The 19,048-nt window shown below is 43.9% G+C and overlaps 2 protein-coding genes across 4 annotated transcripts in view; one reads left to right on the top strand and one right to left on the bottom strand.

Moving 5' to 3' along the window:
- RALGAPA1 (Ral GTPase activating protein catalytic subunit alpha 1) overlaps positions 1–14,670 on the top strand; it is a 134,924-nt gene extending 120,254 nt beyond the window's left edge. For 2 of the 3 annotated variants that reach the window (XM_061367305.1, XM_061367304.1), the window contains 2 exons: positions 4,694–4,818; positions 13,332–14,670. In XM_061367305.1, the coding sequence (XP_061223289.1) occupies positions 4,694–4,818; positions 13,332–13,486 (280 nt within the window). In that variant the 3' untranslated portion in view covers positions 13,487–14,670. Of the gene's footprint in view, positions 1–4,693; positions 4,819–11,637; positions 11,753–13,331 lie in introns of all 3 variants that reach the window. The other variant, XM_061367302.1, reaches the window with a different exon arrangement.
- A 1,813-nt stretch (positions 14,671–16,483) lies between these two features.
- INSM2 (INSM transcriptional repressor 2) lies at positions 16,484–18,084 on the bottom strand. Its single transcript, XM_061367301.1, has one exon. The coding sequence runs from the start codon at positions 18,062–18,064 to the stop codon at positions 16,685–16,687; it is 1,380 nt and encodes a 459-aa protein (XP_061223285.1). The 5' UTR covers positions 18,065–18,084; the 3' UTR covers positions 16,484–16,684.
- Positions 18,085–19,048: the final 964 nt, after the last annotated feature.

Genomic DNA, 19,048 nt, shown 5'->3' with positions numbered 1-19,048 from the left:
CTGAGAAGTGTGAATAAGAAGAGTGGAAAGAAAGCATAGTCAAAATGACAAAACAAGTCTCTGGAAATTACTGTGAGGAGATTAATTCAGCAGAAGGACTTGAAAGATGGAGGCAGCAGAAGAGGCTGAACAATGGGAAATATGGGATTTTGTGGATATTATATGGTTAAGATTACAGGAAAGGAAAAATAAAGACTAAAGAGCTAGAGATGTGGAAATATGTAGCAAACACATTTCCTCACCAAACTGAAGAATGACAAAGCCATGAATAAAATAAAACTCGCAATGTGAGAGAATTGTTTCAGATTTTTGTCTTCCAAGGTATTTTTCTTGTTTCTTTTTTTCATAAACATCATAGCAAAGAGGAGAGGGGATTTGCAGGGGATTGTTTTGTGGATGCTTATGGAGACCTGATTCTAGGCATAAGCCACATGGAAAAAAGTACCAAAGTGCCTGTCAGAAAATGTCAAGGTGAGTAAGAGTGACTGCATCAACTGACTGGAGGCAAGAGCAGTTTAGATAAAATTGATCAAATTGGTATGGACTATGGCGTTAAAATAAGTAGCCTGCATTTGTGCTTAGGGGTGCAGTATCTGAAGAGAATGTTCCACCTAAGCAGTGTATTCAGAAAGTGGGCTCTACAATGCTCTGAGCAGATAAAAGGAGTGATAAAAATTCATTTGTTGAGGTCAGAGAAAAGCATATCACAGAAACATAGTGGTTTGGTTTGGAAGGCACCTTAAAGATCTTCTAGTTCCAAGCCCCCAAAGACACCTCTTTCACTAGACCAGGTATGTATGAATGGCAGTAACTGAGATGGGAAGAGTGAGCCTAGATAATTTATGTTAGAATATGTAAAAAGAATCTCCAGGATGTAGTTGTACTGTGCCACAGGAATCTAAATAGAGCTGTTAGGTGAAGACATTGAGGTGTTTTTCAGACAGATTGAGCGTAAGTAAGTAGCTAGTATTTTGGTGCCTGTTCTCAAGTGCAAATCAACAGGTCAAAAAAAAATTGCTTTTTTACAGGAGTAATGGGAAGTACAGTATTTTCAGTAGTATAGCAGTAACTGAAGATTTAGAGAAAGTAAAATGGATTTTACGGCAAATGAAGTTTTAGTTGCAGTGACTGCCACCTAAGTGATCTATAAAGGTACGATTCCTGATTTTTTTCTTGCACTGATTGTATTTTTCAGAACAGTATCTTCTGAAAAGGTATAATGAAGTCATTAGATTCTTTTTTCTTTTGTTACCCTTTTTTGCAGATTATGTATCTTCAAGTTTTTAGCTGAGAGATTTGGGAGACTGCCTGTATAATTACCATTTTATCCATTCTATTTTGTTCCAGTTAGCACCTTCTTCAGAAGCAGAAAGCTCACAACACTGTTGTTTTAAGTGTTTAGTCACTCTCTGTGCAAGAGTCTTTCTCCGTTGGTTTGTCCCTGCATCCTTCCCATTCCATCTTAATTGCAGATGCCAGTGGCAACATCCACACAGTAAGAATACAGCTTGCATTGCCCTATTATTACTAACCATTGAGTTTGTATGTGCCACTCAATTTGTAGGTGCTAATAACTCTTCCCTAGAGAGAGGTGTTTTAAAGAAATAAATGTCTAGCCTATTAGAAGTAATGTAGAAATTAACTACCATGGGTTTATGGTCACTCTTGCAGATAGTTGCATTCAAATACAGCATGGAACTAGATTATCTTGGCCACAAAAGCATACAGATTTGGAGTTTTAAAATACTGGAATGTTCTCAAATCGAATGGAAGATAAAAGTATCCCAATCTCAGCTAGTCAGTCTAATACACAGAAGGAGTTCTGTGGAGTGTTTCATTTCTTAGTGCAGAATACAGCAAGCTTTGGACTTGGCATTCACATCAGAGTTTTGTTTTTAAGCAGGCTTCTGTTTTTAACAAGCTGCAGATGGTTTTGTGGATTGTTAGGACAGGCGGCAACCTGGCTAGCTGAATTACTTTTGTTTGGGTATACTCAGTGCGCATTTGAATTAGACTTCTAGAACTGATATAAGCATGTCCTCTCCACTGTGTAATGAAAATATCATTATCCTCCTCAGTCAGCATCTGTGTCAAGACTTCTTTATTTGCTTAGGGGATAGGTACCTAGACTGAAGAATGGGAATGTCCTTGTCATGTTCAAAACAGTAACTTTCCTTAATTTTTGCCTTATTTGTGTATAAGCTTTGGATATAATAGGATGAACTAAAAGGTTTCCTTTAGAGACCTCTGAAAGTAGAGCATTTTAAAAGCAAGTAGGTGTCTCCACCCTACTTTTTCATGAAACATTTTACCCATTCAGGCAGACTTTTTAAAAACAGCTTGTTTTGATAGCAGCCTGTTCTCCTGTGGGCCTTCAGCCTTTGCTTCCTGGCAGCACCTTTGGTGCGAAAAGAGAGTGATCAATTGGGAGACTATCAGTGCCAGCATGCATAGAGTGATAAGTTAACACACCACTGGGAATTTCTAGGGCCCACCAAGATACTTCACTTCTAATGTGCTAACAAGCTCATTTTTCTACCTCTTGCCTCTTCAGTTATTTTTTTTCTCAGAAGAGCTTAGAAGTTGAGTGCATCAGGCATAATGAAAAGCTCTGTAGGAGGGAGAAGCAATAACCCCATTTTTCCCTTTTCAGCCAAATAGAAAATTAGTTTCTGGTAATACACAAAGGCCAGTATTTTTTGTGCAAGGGGCACTGCTGTGAATCAAAGGACTCTATTAACTGCAGAAAATTCAGCAGCTGTGAATCTCCCCCAATGAAAAAAGTGCTTTTCAACAAGTTGTGCGATACGTAGTATTACTTAGACTTGAACCATCAGTTTCATCCTCTACCACTTACACACAGCCTCTTAAAAACCGTGCTATATTACTCTCCTCTGTTCAGGCTCAATACTGTGTTTATCCCCCACCTAAGAACCATTACAATGGGAGATTTTTATATTTTCTCTTGTCCCAGTGCTTCTGTTACAGCTTCTCCAGACTGAGATTTCTGCTGAGGTTCGGCTGTCTCAGGATCCAGGAAGAATTTGGAACAGAGATTTTGGAGGGAAAGTGGTTTCCCAGTTTTGTAGTTATGTTACCAAGCTGTGGTCTAAGGAAAATGAAGATCATTTTATTCACTAGAAGTTGTTTTCAGATAATATATTCTCTATGTGTTTTTTCATATTCAGATATACTGCAAAACCTACTATATATACAGTGCAGAAAACTACAAAAATGTTTTTTTGTAGGATAAGTTTTGTATATGTTGAAGTATAGTTTTATAAGCTAAGATTAAGGGTATTATTTCCAGCTTTAATTTGGACCTGAGAATATCACTGCTTATAAATTAAAATAGTATTTTTATTTATTTTAAATGTTAGCACTTGTTATTAAAAACACTCTTCACTTGTCACGCAGTTTTTTTGTTGGGATTGCTGAAAAATATGTGCAAAATGAATATTATCCCCATTTCACAGGTGGTGAAATTGAGTCAGAAAGGTCATTTCCTCACTGTCCCTCTTCTGCAAAAAAGAGCAGCAAAGAAAAAAATCATGAAACTGATTCTGAGTGCATTCCTCCACAGCATCCTCATTTGTTTGTTGCTTATTTTTTTTTCCTAGGAAAACAGCTATGTGAGGAGAAAATTATCTATGTACATATAAATTAGGAAGAACAAATGTGCACAAAGATAAATGCCAGGGAAATTTTCTGATCATTTTACGGTTCTCTAAGATAACTGGAGAAGGTCTCCCTCAGTCAGTGTATTGAGTCCAGCTGGAGGACTTTGAAAGTTGTGAGAGAAAAGGTTAACTGATTTCTCAGTTCGGGAACTGTACGACATGAAGTCAGCATGGTAGTTTTTCTTGATAATTGTATGTTGCTGCCTGCTGCTTTACATTTTGACAGCCATTTCCATAGTTGCTTTCATGAACAGCAGAAATATTCTCTCTTTTTCTCGCTCTCTCTGTGCTAACAGCACAATGAGGCCTGCTGGAACAAGAAGCCTGGAGAGGGTTCTTCAAAAGCAACACTTCAAGATACTGGTCTCTTGTCAATAATATTAGAGAGGAGAGAACACAGAGAAAAGGAAGTAGTACAGTGTTTTGCTGTCAGTGCCCTGCCGACACCCTGTTAGCCAGTATTTAAGGGTCCTGCAGATTCTTTACAAATATTCTTGCTTGTTTTAATGGCATAATTGAAGAGGTGTTTTTCCTAATACTCAAATTTCACTTTGTATTTATCTTAGCTGTGTGTATCTGTATTTAGCAATTATGGAAGCAGTTTGTTATGGAGAAGAGCAAAATTAGTCATTTTGTTAATGCTGAGATTATTTTTCATGCTATACCTGTTAAAAATGTTAATGGTTTTATATTTAATTGTGATCATAGAACAGGCAAATCAGTTACTTAGAGTATTTAAGTTGCTGTTTTGAAAAAATAATAAAATTCAAAAAGCTTTTCATCAGACATGAAAAAAAGATGGTTGAACCATAAGATTTTCATTAATCATTTTATCTTAGAGTCAATATTAACTCAGTGAATCACATTATATCATATGTAAAGAATTAAAAGTGCATACAGCCACTGAAATACATGATATAGGTGTAACAAAAAGAATTCTGAATTACTAGGCACTGTTATTTAGCAGTTACAGTACATTATATAAATTCATCCTTAATTCTTGGCTAAACCAGTTACGAGGAGAGAGCACGATACCTGCAAACAATTGTTCAACATCATCTAGAGCCTACGACATTTGAGGATTTTGCTGCTCAGGTTTTCTGTCCAGCACCTTACCACCATTTGCCCTCAGAGACAGGTAAGAAGTAGAGTCAAGAACTGCTTTTATACAGTCTTACTTGAAATGCAGTATCCTTACCTATGAAGACTAAAAATTCAGGCTTTTTGTGCATCATTAAGAATTACCGTTAGAGAGACTATGTGTACATATTTGAGAGCCCGGGCAAAGTTGCCTCTAAATCTTTATTCTGTTTCCTGGCATCATGAGCCACTGACTGGCATTAAGATTTGGCGACCAGCTTTAATACAGCACCCAGGCCCCTGAATTTTATCACTTTCCCCACCCTGTGTAGAGTCTGCATGGAAGCATTGGTACTCCCTCATCTAGACTAGTTGTGGTAGATATATTCTTTAAGTACACCTTCATCGTAGGAAAGCTCTAAGGCTCACTACATTTTTAGAGTTAAAATTGGCAAGCTGAGAGCCTTGCAATCATGAGTTTTGTGTCCAGGTTATTAGCTGCAAAGTTGGTTTTAAGGTCATTTTTACTTTCCCATAAAATACTCATTTTATAAAAGGATACTGCATTTTCAGTTACTAATGAGAAAATCTGTAAAAGAAAATGAGTAACTCAAGGCCTTCCTGTTCTGACATTTCTTGAACTCCTTATGATTGTTTCATTATTTTATTTCCCCTCTTTTTAGATCATTAAATATCAGTTCTGTTTATCTGAAGGTAAGACAAAGTGTCCAAAAAATCCCTTTGTTCCTCTTACTTTTACTAGAGCACTAAGCTTGTAACCAAATTGTTTGCAAACTTTCCTTGTTGCCCTTGTTCACACTAAAAAGAATTTCACACTGATTGAGAAATGACCACTACATCTTCTTAAAAGTTTTAGTCTTTTACTAACCTCAGGTCTGCATGAAGCACTAACACTGGTTCTGGGATTAAGGTAACTAATGATAGAGACAGTTGTTGAATGAATAACACTTTATTGTGTTGACCTCTGTTTCTCAGCATGAAAAAGTAGTACTGGATGGCAGTGGTGTGTTCTGTACCCTGTACTGTCTTTCATTGATGTTGTAAGACATTCTGCAGTGGTAACATAGGAGAGAAGGAGAAGAAGGTGTAACACTTGAAATTCATTGTTCAGAAACCTTTATTTAGTGATGCATAAATCAAAACACATCTGTTGAAAAGGTGTAAATCTGAATAAAATACATTTTGTAAGAATAATTTGGCAAGTTATCTCAAAATTTGTTTCTCAACTGCAAAAATACGCAGAAATAAATTCTAAATTATAGAAGAGTTGTGATAGGACTACAGAAAGACTGAGAGATGTTAAAACATTAAAAAAGCATTATAAAGAGACTGGTTCACTTATTATAAAGGAACTTGTTCACTTGGAAGTATAAAACGTAAGTAGAAATAAGATGTGGTTTTCAAGTATAATAAGTGGTATAGTTATGCTAGAGCAAATAATCAAGACCAAAGAGAAACAAAACTAAAAGCAATTTAAAACTAAATCAGTATAAAAAAATAGTAACTTAATTTAATGTATGAAAACATTTGAATAGGAAAAATCTGTAACCAGAAACATTACAAACAAAAACCAGATACCTGTCCTTGCACATTTCCTACCTAATGGACTCAGTAAGTATTCAATGCCAGACACTTTTGTATGGCTAGTATATATTCTGTACTCTAGTGCGTTTGTATTGGTTCTGCCTATTCACCTTTGGAAATCTTCCAGGCTAAATCCTTCTGCCATCTTCCTCTAGTTCATTCTTTCGGGATAAAGCAGAGCTGTTTTTCTGTATTATTTTGGTGCACTGGAGAACACTGCTTTACAGTGGCTATTATTGTATTCCTCTAAAAATTGTCCTAGTCATGCTTTGTATTCTCAAACATCTGGAAAAATAAGATTTTTAGAAACTTGATTTTAGACTTAACCTTTCTAGGAACAGTAATAATGATCTGCAGGAATCTCATTAATAGTACCTTGCAATTTTTTCACATCTGCATGTACGTGTGTGTGTTTACATACCACAAAGCATGCTGTCCCGTCCTGAGGGACACGTTCTTCCGGACCTTGTGATGAATAGTGAAACTGACCAACACGTGTCGGGAGCAGCCAGAAGCTTCTTTGGACAGACATTCAGCATAGCATGACCAAATGTCAAAGTCAAACAACCTCTCCCCACACCTACCTGACTGAGCTTTCATTTCAGCCCAGGGAAGTTAGGGATACTCTGGCAGTCCTGCTTGCAGCCTGGAGGCTGACTCCCATTTGATCTGGGACTCCTGAAGCTCTGATACTCAGCTCTAGAATAGAGTGCCTAGAGTATCACCAGACTATCTACTTTCAGGCTGACTCTGGAGGGCATCAGGTCTAAAGCCTGAGGCAGGTATAGGTTTACTGCAGTCATCTGCCAAAAAGGTTACCCCAGGGGTTGGGGTTAGCCTGGAAACCACTGGTTTCTAGTTCTAGCAAAGGCAGACTTGTGAGCAAGGTGGCTACAGATGATCTTGGACTGTGATTCCAAGAATGAGTTCACCAGATGTGCTATTAAAAAAGCAGATACCCTGAGTTTCAGGGTCCCTACAACAGGCAGATTTTTGAAAGATAGGTACAGAGCTCTGAATTGTGCCAGGACTGCACATAAGAGAGACACTAGAGGCCTGTCTGGGAATCCACGCACATCCATCACCCCCAGGATGACTCACGCAAAACCTTGCAGGCTTCCTGCTAGACCTGACCGTGTCATCTGAAAGTGTGACCGGATTCTAAAAACACATCACAATTATTTTTCCAGATACAAAATATTTCATTTATGTCTGGGTTTCTAAGTGAAAAAATAATTGACAAGAGAGACTAGAAAAAATGTCCACATTTTAGATACTATAGACTTGATTCTTTAATTGAATCATGACCTCCAAGATTGCAATTGCTGAATATGTTTAATTTTTATAAATTACATGCAGTTTCTTCCAAGAAAAAGCTATAGAAACTGTGAAGGTGCTACACCCCATCCAGGTGTTGTAATTCTGTTGTTGTTGTGATCCCATTGGCCAGGTTCAGCACGCCGGTTTTTTCTCACTTGAGCTATGATAATCAGCACAAATAGAGAACATGCTATTTGGTAACAAACTCTGTTTCCTCAGACTGACATATTTTATCAAATGCTCAGCCCTCACCAAAAGCTGCTTCCTTCCTTACAGTGGTTGCCCTTCAATACAGTGTGATTGTGGCTGCTACTGTTCTATCTAGGTGCTGAGTTTGGCCTATCAAAATATCTGACAAGTCCACCTTCCCATGTTCGGGAACCTGACTAGTGCAGTTGATGTGTACATTTTAAAAAAATGAGATATACCTACACTTACACACGGAATATAATTCATTTGCCTCTATTTTTTACTTTGTGCTGACTCTGTTAAACAGAGTAACTGCAAATACTCGTAATTGGAGTAACTCCTCCTGTGCAGCTATTGAGTAAACCAGATTTCTGACACCAGAACAGGTCAAGGGAATTGTTAATGGTAAGCTCAATGATATTGAAGGGCTTATTGACTCCATGATGGTAAGATTCTGAGCTTTACAGTGTACTAGCGTCTTGGGTTTGTTTTTCTCAATCCTCTTTTGTTCCCTCTTCTTAATAAAAATAGTAACTCAGTATAGTAAATATCATAAAGAGGGGGCTTCTCTACATTAGTCATAGTTTTTCCTTGTGTTAAAAGCTTCAGACTTTTTGATCCCAACAACCGTTCCTATATTTTCAAGTTTGTGTTCAGAACATTTCTGCTTCACACTCCCAAAGTGGGAATGTCATTGTATAAGAAGCAAAGGAGGGGAATGTAGAGATAACGTTACTTCAGCCTTGCACAAGAAAAATCCAAATTCAGTAGCCTGCATCTTAATATCTCCTGCTGCTTCCTTGCTGTGTAACTCTGAACTGAGAATTTTTTTGGCCTTGTATAACCCCAACACAGGTGAGAATAATGGTGCTTTTCTCTGTAGAACGGTCTAAGCAACACCTGTTGATGTTGGTGCTTGAATTTTGGGACTGGATGTGAAACTGAAACAAGGGCTGCATGTCTGGCAGGGCAGGGAAGAGTTTCTCATTATCCCTTCTTCAGTCCAAACTTAGGAAAAATCTTTTTCATTCCAAATCAGGAAACCTCAAAACTCACTGAAGTTTCATATTGGAATAACTGAAGCTGAAACCTTGCACATTTCTGAACTATTGTCCTTAAGTCAACCACCTCGGTGATAGTAAGCTGAGCATCCTCAGCACTTTGAGGCAGTAGATTCGGTGTGAACTGCTAGAACCCCGAACAGATCAACTTTCTACACTTAAATGGGTCCACTGGAAAAAATAGAGTATGATTGTCCAATTAAAAAGCATCCCATGCATATGCACAAGGGGAGAGCAATAAATTGTAATCTTGATGTTTCCTAGGTTTTGAATGTTTCACTTTATGAATTTATTGTCTTGTGATGACATTTCCTTGTGTAATTCCCTCCACTTTTGTTTTAACACATATAGCAAAAGCAGTTCTGTGACACTAATTAACACCCTTATGATTCATAAGCAAAAATGCAAGCTCTGGATCTTCCACCACCTCCTGCAGACTGAGATAGGGCAGTAACTGGTGGTAATGGTAAGATGCCTTACTGCTGCCTGAATCTCCTCTAGTGGAAAGATTGGGAGCTTTGCCACTGTGTTTCACAGATAGTAGTTGACAGAGAAGGACTGGTTTATCCAACACTGGTATTTCCAGCCAGGTTCTGAAGAGCACTGGGCATGGGCTCTGCTGCTCTTTCACCCATAAACTTAATCATTTTTGCTGTGCTCTTTCTCATGTCAAGCTCTTGGCTCTCTCTCTCCTATCCAGTTTGTCTCCCACATCTTTAGACCATCTCTTCCTCACCTTCTCATCTTGCTTTGCAGTGGCTTTTGCAGTCTTTCTGTCTGCATCCACTTCTTGCTTCCTTTCCTCATTTCCCCCAGTTAGCAAGAGACTTAATTGACTTGACTCTAGCAAGCCTCTGCTGAGTATGACAGACAACTTGGCTGGATTTGGACTGGAATTTCTAGGAGTGGCAAAGGGCACAAGCTGTACAAAAATGATTGCCTGCTTCCCTGGAGATCAGGTCGGGGGTGCTCAAGGATCTTAAAAGACCATCAAAATATACCAACATGCATAAGTGGTATTTTCCTCTGTGGTCATTCTGAGAGATGATACTTAGGAAACTGTTGATCCAGACAACAAAGTGTGATGATAAAGCCAGAGACACAGAGAGTAGCCTTGCCATGGCAGCACCTTGTCAGGCTTCTGCTCAGTGAATTTTTCACCTCTTTGAAAGTCAGAACTGATAAGCGAGATAAGTCATGGCAATGTGTGTGTGTGTGTCTTTTAATGATCCCTCCGGATTCCTCCACCTCACCTCACTCCTAACTCAGTCTGAGCATAGTTAGAATGCCATTTTACATTTAAATAGTTGATTTCCGATTCAAATAACCAACATCCTAGTATTAGAAAATCCTAACATTTTCAAATGGAGTGTGAAAATGTCGCATTTCAACTTTGTTGATCCACCGCCTTGTTCAGAAGCAATTGAAACGGCTTTACATTATAGCCCAAAATATTATAGCTCATCAGGCTATGATATTTGTCACTTGTAAAACCAAAGAGATGAAAAATAAGGATCACTTCCTGACATTTTTCAACCTCTTAAAAATCCTAACATGTCTATTTTGTTTATTTTATGGAACATTCTGGTTCTAGGTCAGTTCTCAAGTCCTTATTTAACCCAATTTTAATATTTTGGATAACTAAACATTTCGTTGCATAGAGAGATAAAGATACTAACATTTTACACTGACAATTTTAAAACTCTGAAGGGGAAACAAAACCTACAAAGTTTCTATATACCACATTTAATACCCACATGTGTTTATGTGTGTATGTATGTATATAGAGATATATATGCTTGTCTAAAATCCAAAGAAATTTAGTTGCTAATAAGTCTGTTGAATGCTGTCAGACTTCAAGTATATTTTAAGTGCTGTTACTCTTCACTCTTCTGGTGTGGTATGTTTGGATGTGAAAATCACTTTACATGACTTCTGTTCTTCAGTAGCTGTACGTCAGATTCTTAAAAACTGGGATTAGGTCTGAATCTATGATTCGGTCTGCAGGAATTAGAAACAAAATTTTAAGTTATGACCAGAAAAATCAAAATAACAGGGGGGTTAATATTTTCTTTATCCAACCATTACGAAATTTCATATTTGGGTTTGACCCTTTGACACAAACTCACTTGCTTAAATACTCTGGGTTTTCTTCTTTATGTGATTTCAAGAGTCTCATGTTGAAACTGACTAAAATTATGGCATATTTAATATGGAACAGCTGGGGAGCAGAAGCCATACATCAAGTTGCCATTTGTTTTTCCTTCTTGATTGTGTGTATGTGTGTGAGTATGTAACTGTTCTCACAGACTTTAAGCAAGCATTTCAGACAATGTTTAGGATGTATCTCAGTTGCTATGAATAAGGTTGCTGGATCTGGATAATGTTATAGAATTCTTTTCTTTCTCTTTCTCTTCCTTTTTTTTTTCTCTTTTAATGCTTAGTTGGTAAGTATGACGCCGGATTTCAGAGCTGTTGCTTCATTGCACATAACTAACTCATCACTCTCTTTAACCTGTAGCATGAGCAGAAATTGCATAATGAAATTCGAAATTCCGTTTTCTGTGCTCATCTGTTAATACCCTTCAATCTCTGCGGTTCGTGTCTCATGTCTCACGCCTGTTATCTTTTATCTTTTCTCCTTCCCCTTCCTCACTTCTTTCCACTCCTCCTTCCTCATCACTTCTTCATTCTCAACAAAGAAAGAAATGCTGTGATATTTCTTCTCCTTCCAAAACCTCCACTAGAAAGCATTGGCCACATCAAGGTAAAGGGCAAAGGCTTGAAACGGAAGGTCTTTCACGCTAGCTGTGAATGGTATGCTGTGCAAAACAACAACGGTTATTTTCTGTTCTCTAACTTGCACCATTTGAAATGCTTTAATTCCTTGTAAAATTAGAACAAGATAGAATTTCAGAAAATGAGACTGCATGTTTCCCTGCCTGCCTTTTTCTGTAAGGCACAGTGAGTCAGGCATTATCATGCTTTTCCAGATTGTTTGGCAATGAAGTACCTAGTTCATGAACAGAATTACTGTCACCAGCTGGGGACAAATAACAGCCCTTTCTCCTCCCTGTCACTTTGATGGGTCATGTCAATTTGAAAAAGATAGAAAGTATGGTGCTGTCCCTCTGGAGCAGGGAGGTGATGGACCTGGTGAGGAGGCCAGCCAGGTCACTAAATCATAGAACTTTATGAAATATGTTTTAAATGTACTCTTAAACTTCTTACCTGATGACCTTTGATTTTAGAGGATTCTTTCAAAAATAAATCATGCTCACTTTTGAATGGGTTTTGCACCCCTTATACATGAAATGTATAGTGAGGGAGGGAGATCTTCAGTTCTGATCGCGGCATTATTATTGTTTAAAAAAAATTACCAGTAATAACATGATGTGGAAGAAATAGCAAGTGATCTCTGGCTTACTGAAGTCAGCAGGGGTTTCCCTATTGACTTCTGCAGGACTAAGCGTCTGTCCGTAATTTATATAGGTCAGAAGCAACTACAGTTGTGACAGGTAGCTGAATTCAATCAGGCTGTCAGCCTCTCTAAATGGCTAATTGAAATGCAGTTTCGTTTTGTGGATATGAGTTCACAGTGTTAATTTTCTGTACCATGGAAAGGAGAATGTAAGTTTGGTTTCGTATTTTCTCCTTTCCTTTTGTATCTTTATGGAAGAAGATTTGGAGATGGGCTGTTTGCGAGGAAGAGCCTTGTCCTCTTGGCAGTGAGGACTGAGGGCACATTGGAGCATAGCTCCAGGTGCTGGGCTAATGAACTATTTCCCGTTGTCTCAAATTCATCTTGTTCCTTTTACAAAGAAACGTTAACATATAGTACATCAGTTAGTATGTTCTGTTCAAGCTTCTGCCTTGTGGACCCTGTAGGAATTTGCCTTTTGAAGCACTGACTAAAGTTGGGATGGGAGATGTTTTGCTCTCCCAGTTTGCCCCTGATTCACTCCACCTCTTCAGCTGCATTCGTAGAGCTCCCTTCATGCTCAACAAGCTGTTAGCCTTCATGTTCTCATTAAAGACTGGATTCTTCTGGGTTGTGGTTTGAATAACAACTCCCTATCCCTGCAAGGAAACTGGAGGTGTTTGTTCTCTCTGTTAGCAAGAGAACACCACCCACTTCAGTGCTGCCTCAATTCCTGAGAGCAAGGGGGTCCTGTAGTCCCATAGCTCAGTGGTGTCTGGCATCCTCTTTTCTCTAGAGGTAGATTTGTGGCTATTGGGGTATGTGTAGTACCATCACCTACAGCTGGTAAAGGGCTAGGAGATGCTGTGGGAGTGACAGCAGCACTGAAATTCCTCTCTGCCCCCTGTGACTAGATCCTGAGCTGCGAGTGTGGAAGGCAGCGCTGACCTATCTGGTTCTTGCTGTCCTCTGCAGGCTTCTGCCCAGAGACTCAGCCGGGAGAAACTCCAGCAGCAGCAACAGCACAGGTGGATGGAACAGACTTAGCCTCTCCAATGTCTCCTCGGACTAGCAAGAGCCGCATGTCCATGAAACTGCGCCGCTCCTCTGGCTCAGCCAACAAGTCCTGAGTGGCGAGATGCCTGCAGCTTTCTAGTGAACAGCGATCGGCCACCCTTCCTTCCCACAGTGACTCACTGCTTCCATTAGAATAATGTCTCTAATGCGTGTGCCGTCTCCTGCATTCCCCTTTTCTGTATGTTTTATTTTAAACAGTGACACTGGAATTTTACTTTTCAGCTTTTGGGTTTTTATCAAACTTCAGGCTGCCTTTTTTTCTTTTTTTTTCTTTGCAGTGCAGTTGTCCTCTGCACCTTTTACCTTCCTGGATGATTACAGTATCTTAACGGTAGTCACTTTTAACTCTGGCTGATCTTGAGTCATATATGAAATTGGAAACTGTATTTTGAATACACTATATTTATTGTGCCCCACTGCAATTTTCTCTGTAACAAAGAAATATGTACAATTTGAAAATGAATGTACAATTTTAAATTGAAGTTGCATTTGTAAAGTCTTTGTCAGATGTCACAATGTTAATGCACAGGATGTGTACAGGTTATTTATGTTAAGAATAAAATAGTTCAACGGCCTTTCAAGCATTGCAGAGTCCAAGTGGAATAACTTGTGCATAGCACCAAATCTTTCTTCACAAAGCAACGTATTATTTCATAACTCTGCAGGCGATGCCACAGTCTGTGCCAGAAAAAAAACAAACAGAAAAATCACTGTGCTGAAATTTTACTTATGCCTGGTTCAGCTGGTATCAATAGTAAATGCCATCAAGTTCCACGGGGTTTTTAGCCTTTATCACTCACCAGGCTGCTGGGTCTAGAGGTAAATTCTTGTTTCTTATATTAAAAAAAAAAACAAAAAAAACCAAAACAAAACAACTTTCCTGATAGAAATTCATGCTCTGATGATGTGTGCTAGGGGAGAAAAGGGAACATCCTCCAGGAGCCTGGCTGAAATGCTGACAATTCCAACCCTGTGAGTGCAGATTAGTACACGCATTCCACCCTCCCAGAGGTGCTTTCCTGCAGAAGATGAAATGCTCACATTTTGAGTCTGGCAAACAACAAAATGCTGTTAACAAAATGTAGCATGACATCGGTACTAACTGCATGTGTAAATATATCTTATGGGCAACAACAAAAAGATAAATTATGTATTGTCATTCATGTAGTATCTACAGATTTGTAATGGTTGAAGAGAAGACATGCTATTTAATAATACAATAAAATTATTCTTACCACCTTTTGGAAACTGGTCATTCATCACAGTGATAAGATTATTACTCCAGTTGACAAGTGATTGAAGAACAGAGTATTATGTGTGGAGCAGTTAAGTGTGATACATGGCTTAGTTTTCATTTGTAGTAAAAAGTACACACAAGTTCTTGGGGGCTCCTTCCGAACCCACATACTGTACGCCGTACTGCCAACAAGCTTCTCCCTGGATCTAGTAAATAGAATGCACGCAGCTCCACACGTTCCCTCCTGCAACAACAGGGCTGGTTGTTCCAGTCCTAATTGTAGGAGCAGTTAGTAATCAGGTTTCTGTGGTCCAGAGCCCTTCATCTTTGACTGCACAAGTGGAGAAAGGAGAGCGGCGACTCAACACAGCAACCTTGTCCAGGGGAGAACTTGTCTAACTGCGGAAACAAGCATTTTTAGCTGTCTCCATTAACTACCAAATGATGGGTAAATGCACAACTTAAAGTAACATGCTTTATTTCTGGCATATGAGAAGAGCAAGCCGCTAGTTCAGCCTCCTCCATCAGAAGGCAAACTTGACTGCTTTAGGTTATATTGTATTCTAGGGTATATTGTATTCATTTGTCCAGGTCCTGGAACTAAACCAAGAAAGTCCATGAAACACGTTTCAAATGAAGCACTTAGCACTTGCTTCAGCATCTGGGTTGAAATATACACGATTCTTTTGTCGTGTGTAACAAAATATAAAACTACAGCAATAGCTGCTTTAGAGGATGCTAATCAAGAGATTGAAGTATTTTGCGTGCTCATTTCAGGGAGAGAGTTAGAACAAAGACTATGGCTGGGATCGGTTTGATTCTTCAGAAATCACCAGCTGACCCACTTTGCCCTACTGAATTCAAGAAAAAGGTGAGCTTTGTTTTAAATCCTTTGTTGAATTTTGCTTGCCCTTACTTTTGGCCTCACTTGCTATCACATCTAGAAACAGGCAGTCCTGCATGGAAAAATAAATAATAAATAAATAAATAAATAAATAAATGCCAGCTGAAATGTCAGAGCTAGTAAATTTGACAGTATTTCAAAGCATGTGGCCAGAGCACCATCAAAGCCAGGGAATACGTGCCTCGGGTTGCTTTGCTAAAGGTAGGCCTTGTTAGGGAGAAGGACAACAGCCCACCACCCGCACTTCAGCTCACAGGGAAGAGGGGTCGGAGGTTGCCCAAAAAGGCCAGCTGCAGACAGGGCCCCCCTGCCTGCCACGCTGCAGGGCCTGGTGAGACCCAACTGTGCCTTGTGCCATTGTCAGTGTTGTACTGACAAGCCACTGACAGTGGGTTTTGAAATGGGCAGCTGCCGGAGACGTGCATTTGCCTACCACACGGTCGCTAGCTAGAGCACAGGAACACAGAGCAAGCAGGAGATGCGCACTTAGCCATAGAAATTGACGCCTCGTACTTTAATTAAGCAGACAGCACAATTCATTTTCCATACGTTTTGCTAGCTATTGTATGACTTGACATTGACTTAATATGAACGTTTACCTTCTCAACTATCTTAGTACAGAGTACAGCAAACAAAACACCTCACAATAACTTAAATGTTGAAGCTCAGGGGCTAAGGCTATTAAAACAAGGTCACTAGATTAGGCTCCTTTTCTCACGAAAAATAATTCCTCTCTTTAAATACCATATGTACAGCAGAACTTCTATCTGAGGGGTAGCTACAGAAGATGTACTCGCAGTGAGTTGACGCCTGGCTCCCTGCATGGCCGGCGTCTCAGGGCCAAGGTCCCTGCGTGCTGCCGTCAGCCCTGGTTCGTGCCCACACCGCCAGACCCCCCTGCGGCGGCACGGGCGCTGCCGCCCGCCCCGACAGTGCCGCCTGTCGGCTCAGCCTCCTGCCGCGGGGCCGAACTCCGGTACCCGCCAACAGGGGAGGGCAGAGAGAAGCCCTTGGATGGCCCCTCGGCCGTCGTAGCCGTGGCTTTCCATAGGAATTACAGCGTGGACGGGACTCGCTCGGCCCGCCCGGGCTCCCGGAGCAGACGCATTCCTAGCAGCCCGGCCGGACGGGCACCTGGAGCAGCAGGACCTGCCTGCTCTCCGGCGGGTGGCACTTGCTCGCGTGTCGCGCCAGCCCGGGCGCGCTGAAGAAGGTGGCGGGGCAGTGCTTGCAGGGGAAGCCCTGCCGCTCACCGCCCACCGCGCCGCCCTCGGGGGGCCCTGCCGGCGGCGGCGGCAGCAGCAGCTCCTCCCGGACGGCGTGCCACAGCCGGTGCTTGTCCCTGATGTCCGCCGAGGGGAAGCGGGCGCCGCAGAGGTGGCAAGCAAAGGCGACCTGGCCGCGCTCCGGCTGGCCGTAGGCGGCGGGCCGCGCCGGCCCGTGGGTGCCCAGGTGCTTGCGGAGGTAGGCCTGCCGCCGGAACCGCTTCTGGCAGCAGGGGCAGGCGAACGCCTCCCCGACGGGGCCGGGAGCGGGGCCGGGGGAAACCTGGGCGCCGCTGGCGCTGTCCGCGCCGCCGCGGTGCTGACGGGGCGGCGGCGGCGGCTGTGGCGAGGGCGCGGCGGGGCCGCGGGGCCGTCGCTCGGGGCTGTTCTCCTTGCCCGGAGGGGCGGCGGCGGCGGCTGGGCAGTCGGAGCTGGGGCCGGGCCGCGGCTTGTGCCAGCGGCGGTGCGAGGCCAGGTTGGCGGGACAGCTGAAGATCTTGTGGCACTCGGGGCAGCGGTACTCGACGCGCACGATGCGGGAGCAGCGGTGCTGGGCCAGCGCCAGCGGGTCCGCGTACTGCTCCTTGCACAGCTGGCAGATGAACTCGCCCAGCGGCGTGCGCCCCGTCGGCGGCCCCGGCCTGCCCTCGGGACCCTCCTCCTTGATGCGCAGCCCCAGCACGGGCGAGGTGGTCACCTCGTCGGCGAAGCTCAGCTTTCGCGTGGCCTTGGCCTTCTTGGCCGGCGCCTTGGCCCGAGACGGCCGCTTCAGCGCGGGCACCGGCGGCGGTGGCGGGACGGGCAGAGGCGTGCGGGGCTGCAGCAGCAGCTTCTCGGCGGGCGGGAAGGAGGCGGCGAGGGGGAAGGACTCGGCGGAGGCGGGGGAGCTGAGGCACCGCTCGAAGAGAGCTGCCCGCGGCCCTGCGGCGCTGCAGGGCCCCGCCGTGCCCCAGGCGGCTGGTCCCTCCGGCTGGGCCAGACCAGGGCCGCCGCCACCGCCGGGGGGCCACGTCGCGGGGTACGCGGCGGCGGTAGCGCCCTCCTCCTCCTCGCCCTCCTCCTGCTCCTCCGCCCCAGGCCTGGCGGCGGGGCTGCCCCCGGCGGTGGGCAGCAGGGGCGGCGGCGGGACGGGTGGAGGGTCCCGGTCTGGGTCCCGCTCCCGCGGGCGAGCCCGGTAGGAACCGCCGGGGCGCCGGCTGCGCTTGACGAGGAACCCGCGCGGCATGGCGGGGCGGGGCGGCGGGAGCGGGACGCCGGCTGCCCGCACCGCATTTATACCCTCGGCGCCCGCTCCCGACCGGGCGTCATCCTCCCTCCGGCGGCGTCGGCCAATGAGGAGTTGGGGACGGCGCTGGCAGCGGGGGGAGGCGGCGGCGGCGGCTACCGGGCAGCGCCGGGGCTTCCCGCTGCCGGGGCGGGCGCGCTCGGGTTGCGGGGCCGGGCGGAGTGTCCCAGGGAGCACAACCCGCAGCGCGGAGCCGAGGGAAGAGGCGTTCTGCGGGACTGAGGGAGGTGCGGGGCCGGGAGCGTGGGTCCGAGACGGGAGAGACTGCGAGGGGCCAGGCACGGTTCCGGCAGGAGCATCTGTCGCGCGTGTATGTGCCAAGAGCCTCCATCCACCTCCGGGGCTGGCCCGCTCTGTGTGTGTGTGTCGTGAGGGGAGCGGGAGCTGGGAGCCCGCCACAGACAGAGTTTTCCCACGAGTAGCCAGAAAGATGTAGCGTCAAGGCGAGCTCCCGATGCAACAGCAGACTTGGCACTGCCGCTTGCAATGCTAAATCGCCGACCCGGGTAAGGGTTGTGGTCCCCAGGCAGCTTCCCTCATGGGCAGCCTCCGAGCACGGGTGGGGCAAGACTGAGCAACAAAGTGGTGCAACGAACTGCCGAAGTGGCCAGCCCTCAGCCCACACCCGCCCCGATGCCGCTTCTGACCCGTTTGTGGATGCCCTGAGGCCAGTGGCAGCTTGTGCCTCCCTGGAGCAAGGAGGCAGTTATGTTTGCTAAACCACGAATCGCCTTTTAGAAAGTCTGGGTTTCAGCGGGGAGCGAAGTGCACTTGGAGCGGGTTGTCCACAGCCTCCCCGGGCCCCCTTACCCGCATCTCCTGTCCGATCGCTCGTTTACCCGAGCCCGGTTTCGGAGGCGGGACGGTGACCTGCTGCTCCTGGTACACACAAGATGGCGTGTGGCTGGCAAGGAGCACGCCAGA

The sequence above is a fragment of the Neopsephotus bourkii genome, unplaced genomic scaffold (assembly GCF_033783945.1).
Source record: "Neopsephotus bourkii isolate Nb327-2 ecotype Australia unplaced genomic scaffold, CSIRO-AGI_Nbou_v1 NB_1376, whole genome shotgun sequence".
Classification (NCBI taxonomy): Eukaryota; Metazoa; Chordata; class Aves; order Psittaciformes; family Psittacidae; genus Neopsephotus; species Neopsephotus bourkii.
Note: the sequence above shows the minus strand (reverse complement) of the source record. Positions and strands in the feature narration are given on the sequence as shown.

Excerpts from the sequence above, each read along its gene's own strand:
- INSM2 (XM_061367301.1), bottom strand. The coding sequence starts at position 18,064 with ATGCCGCGCGGGTTCCTCGTCAAGCGCAGCCGGCGCCCCGGCGGTTCC.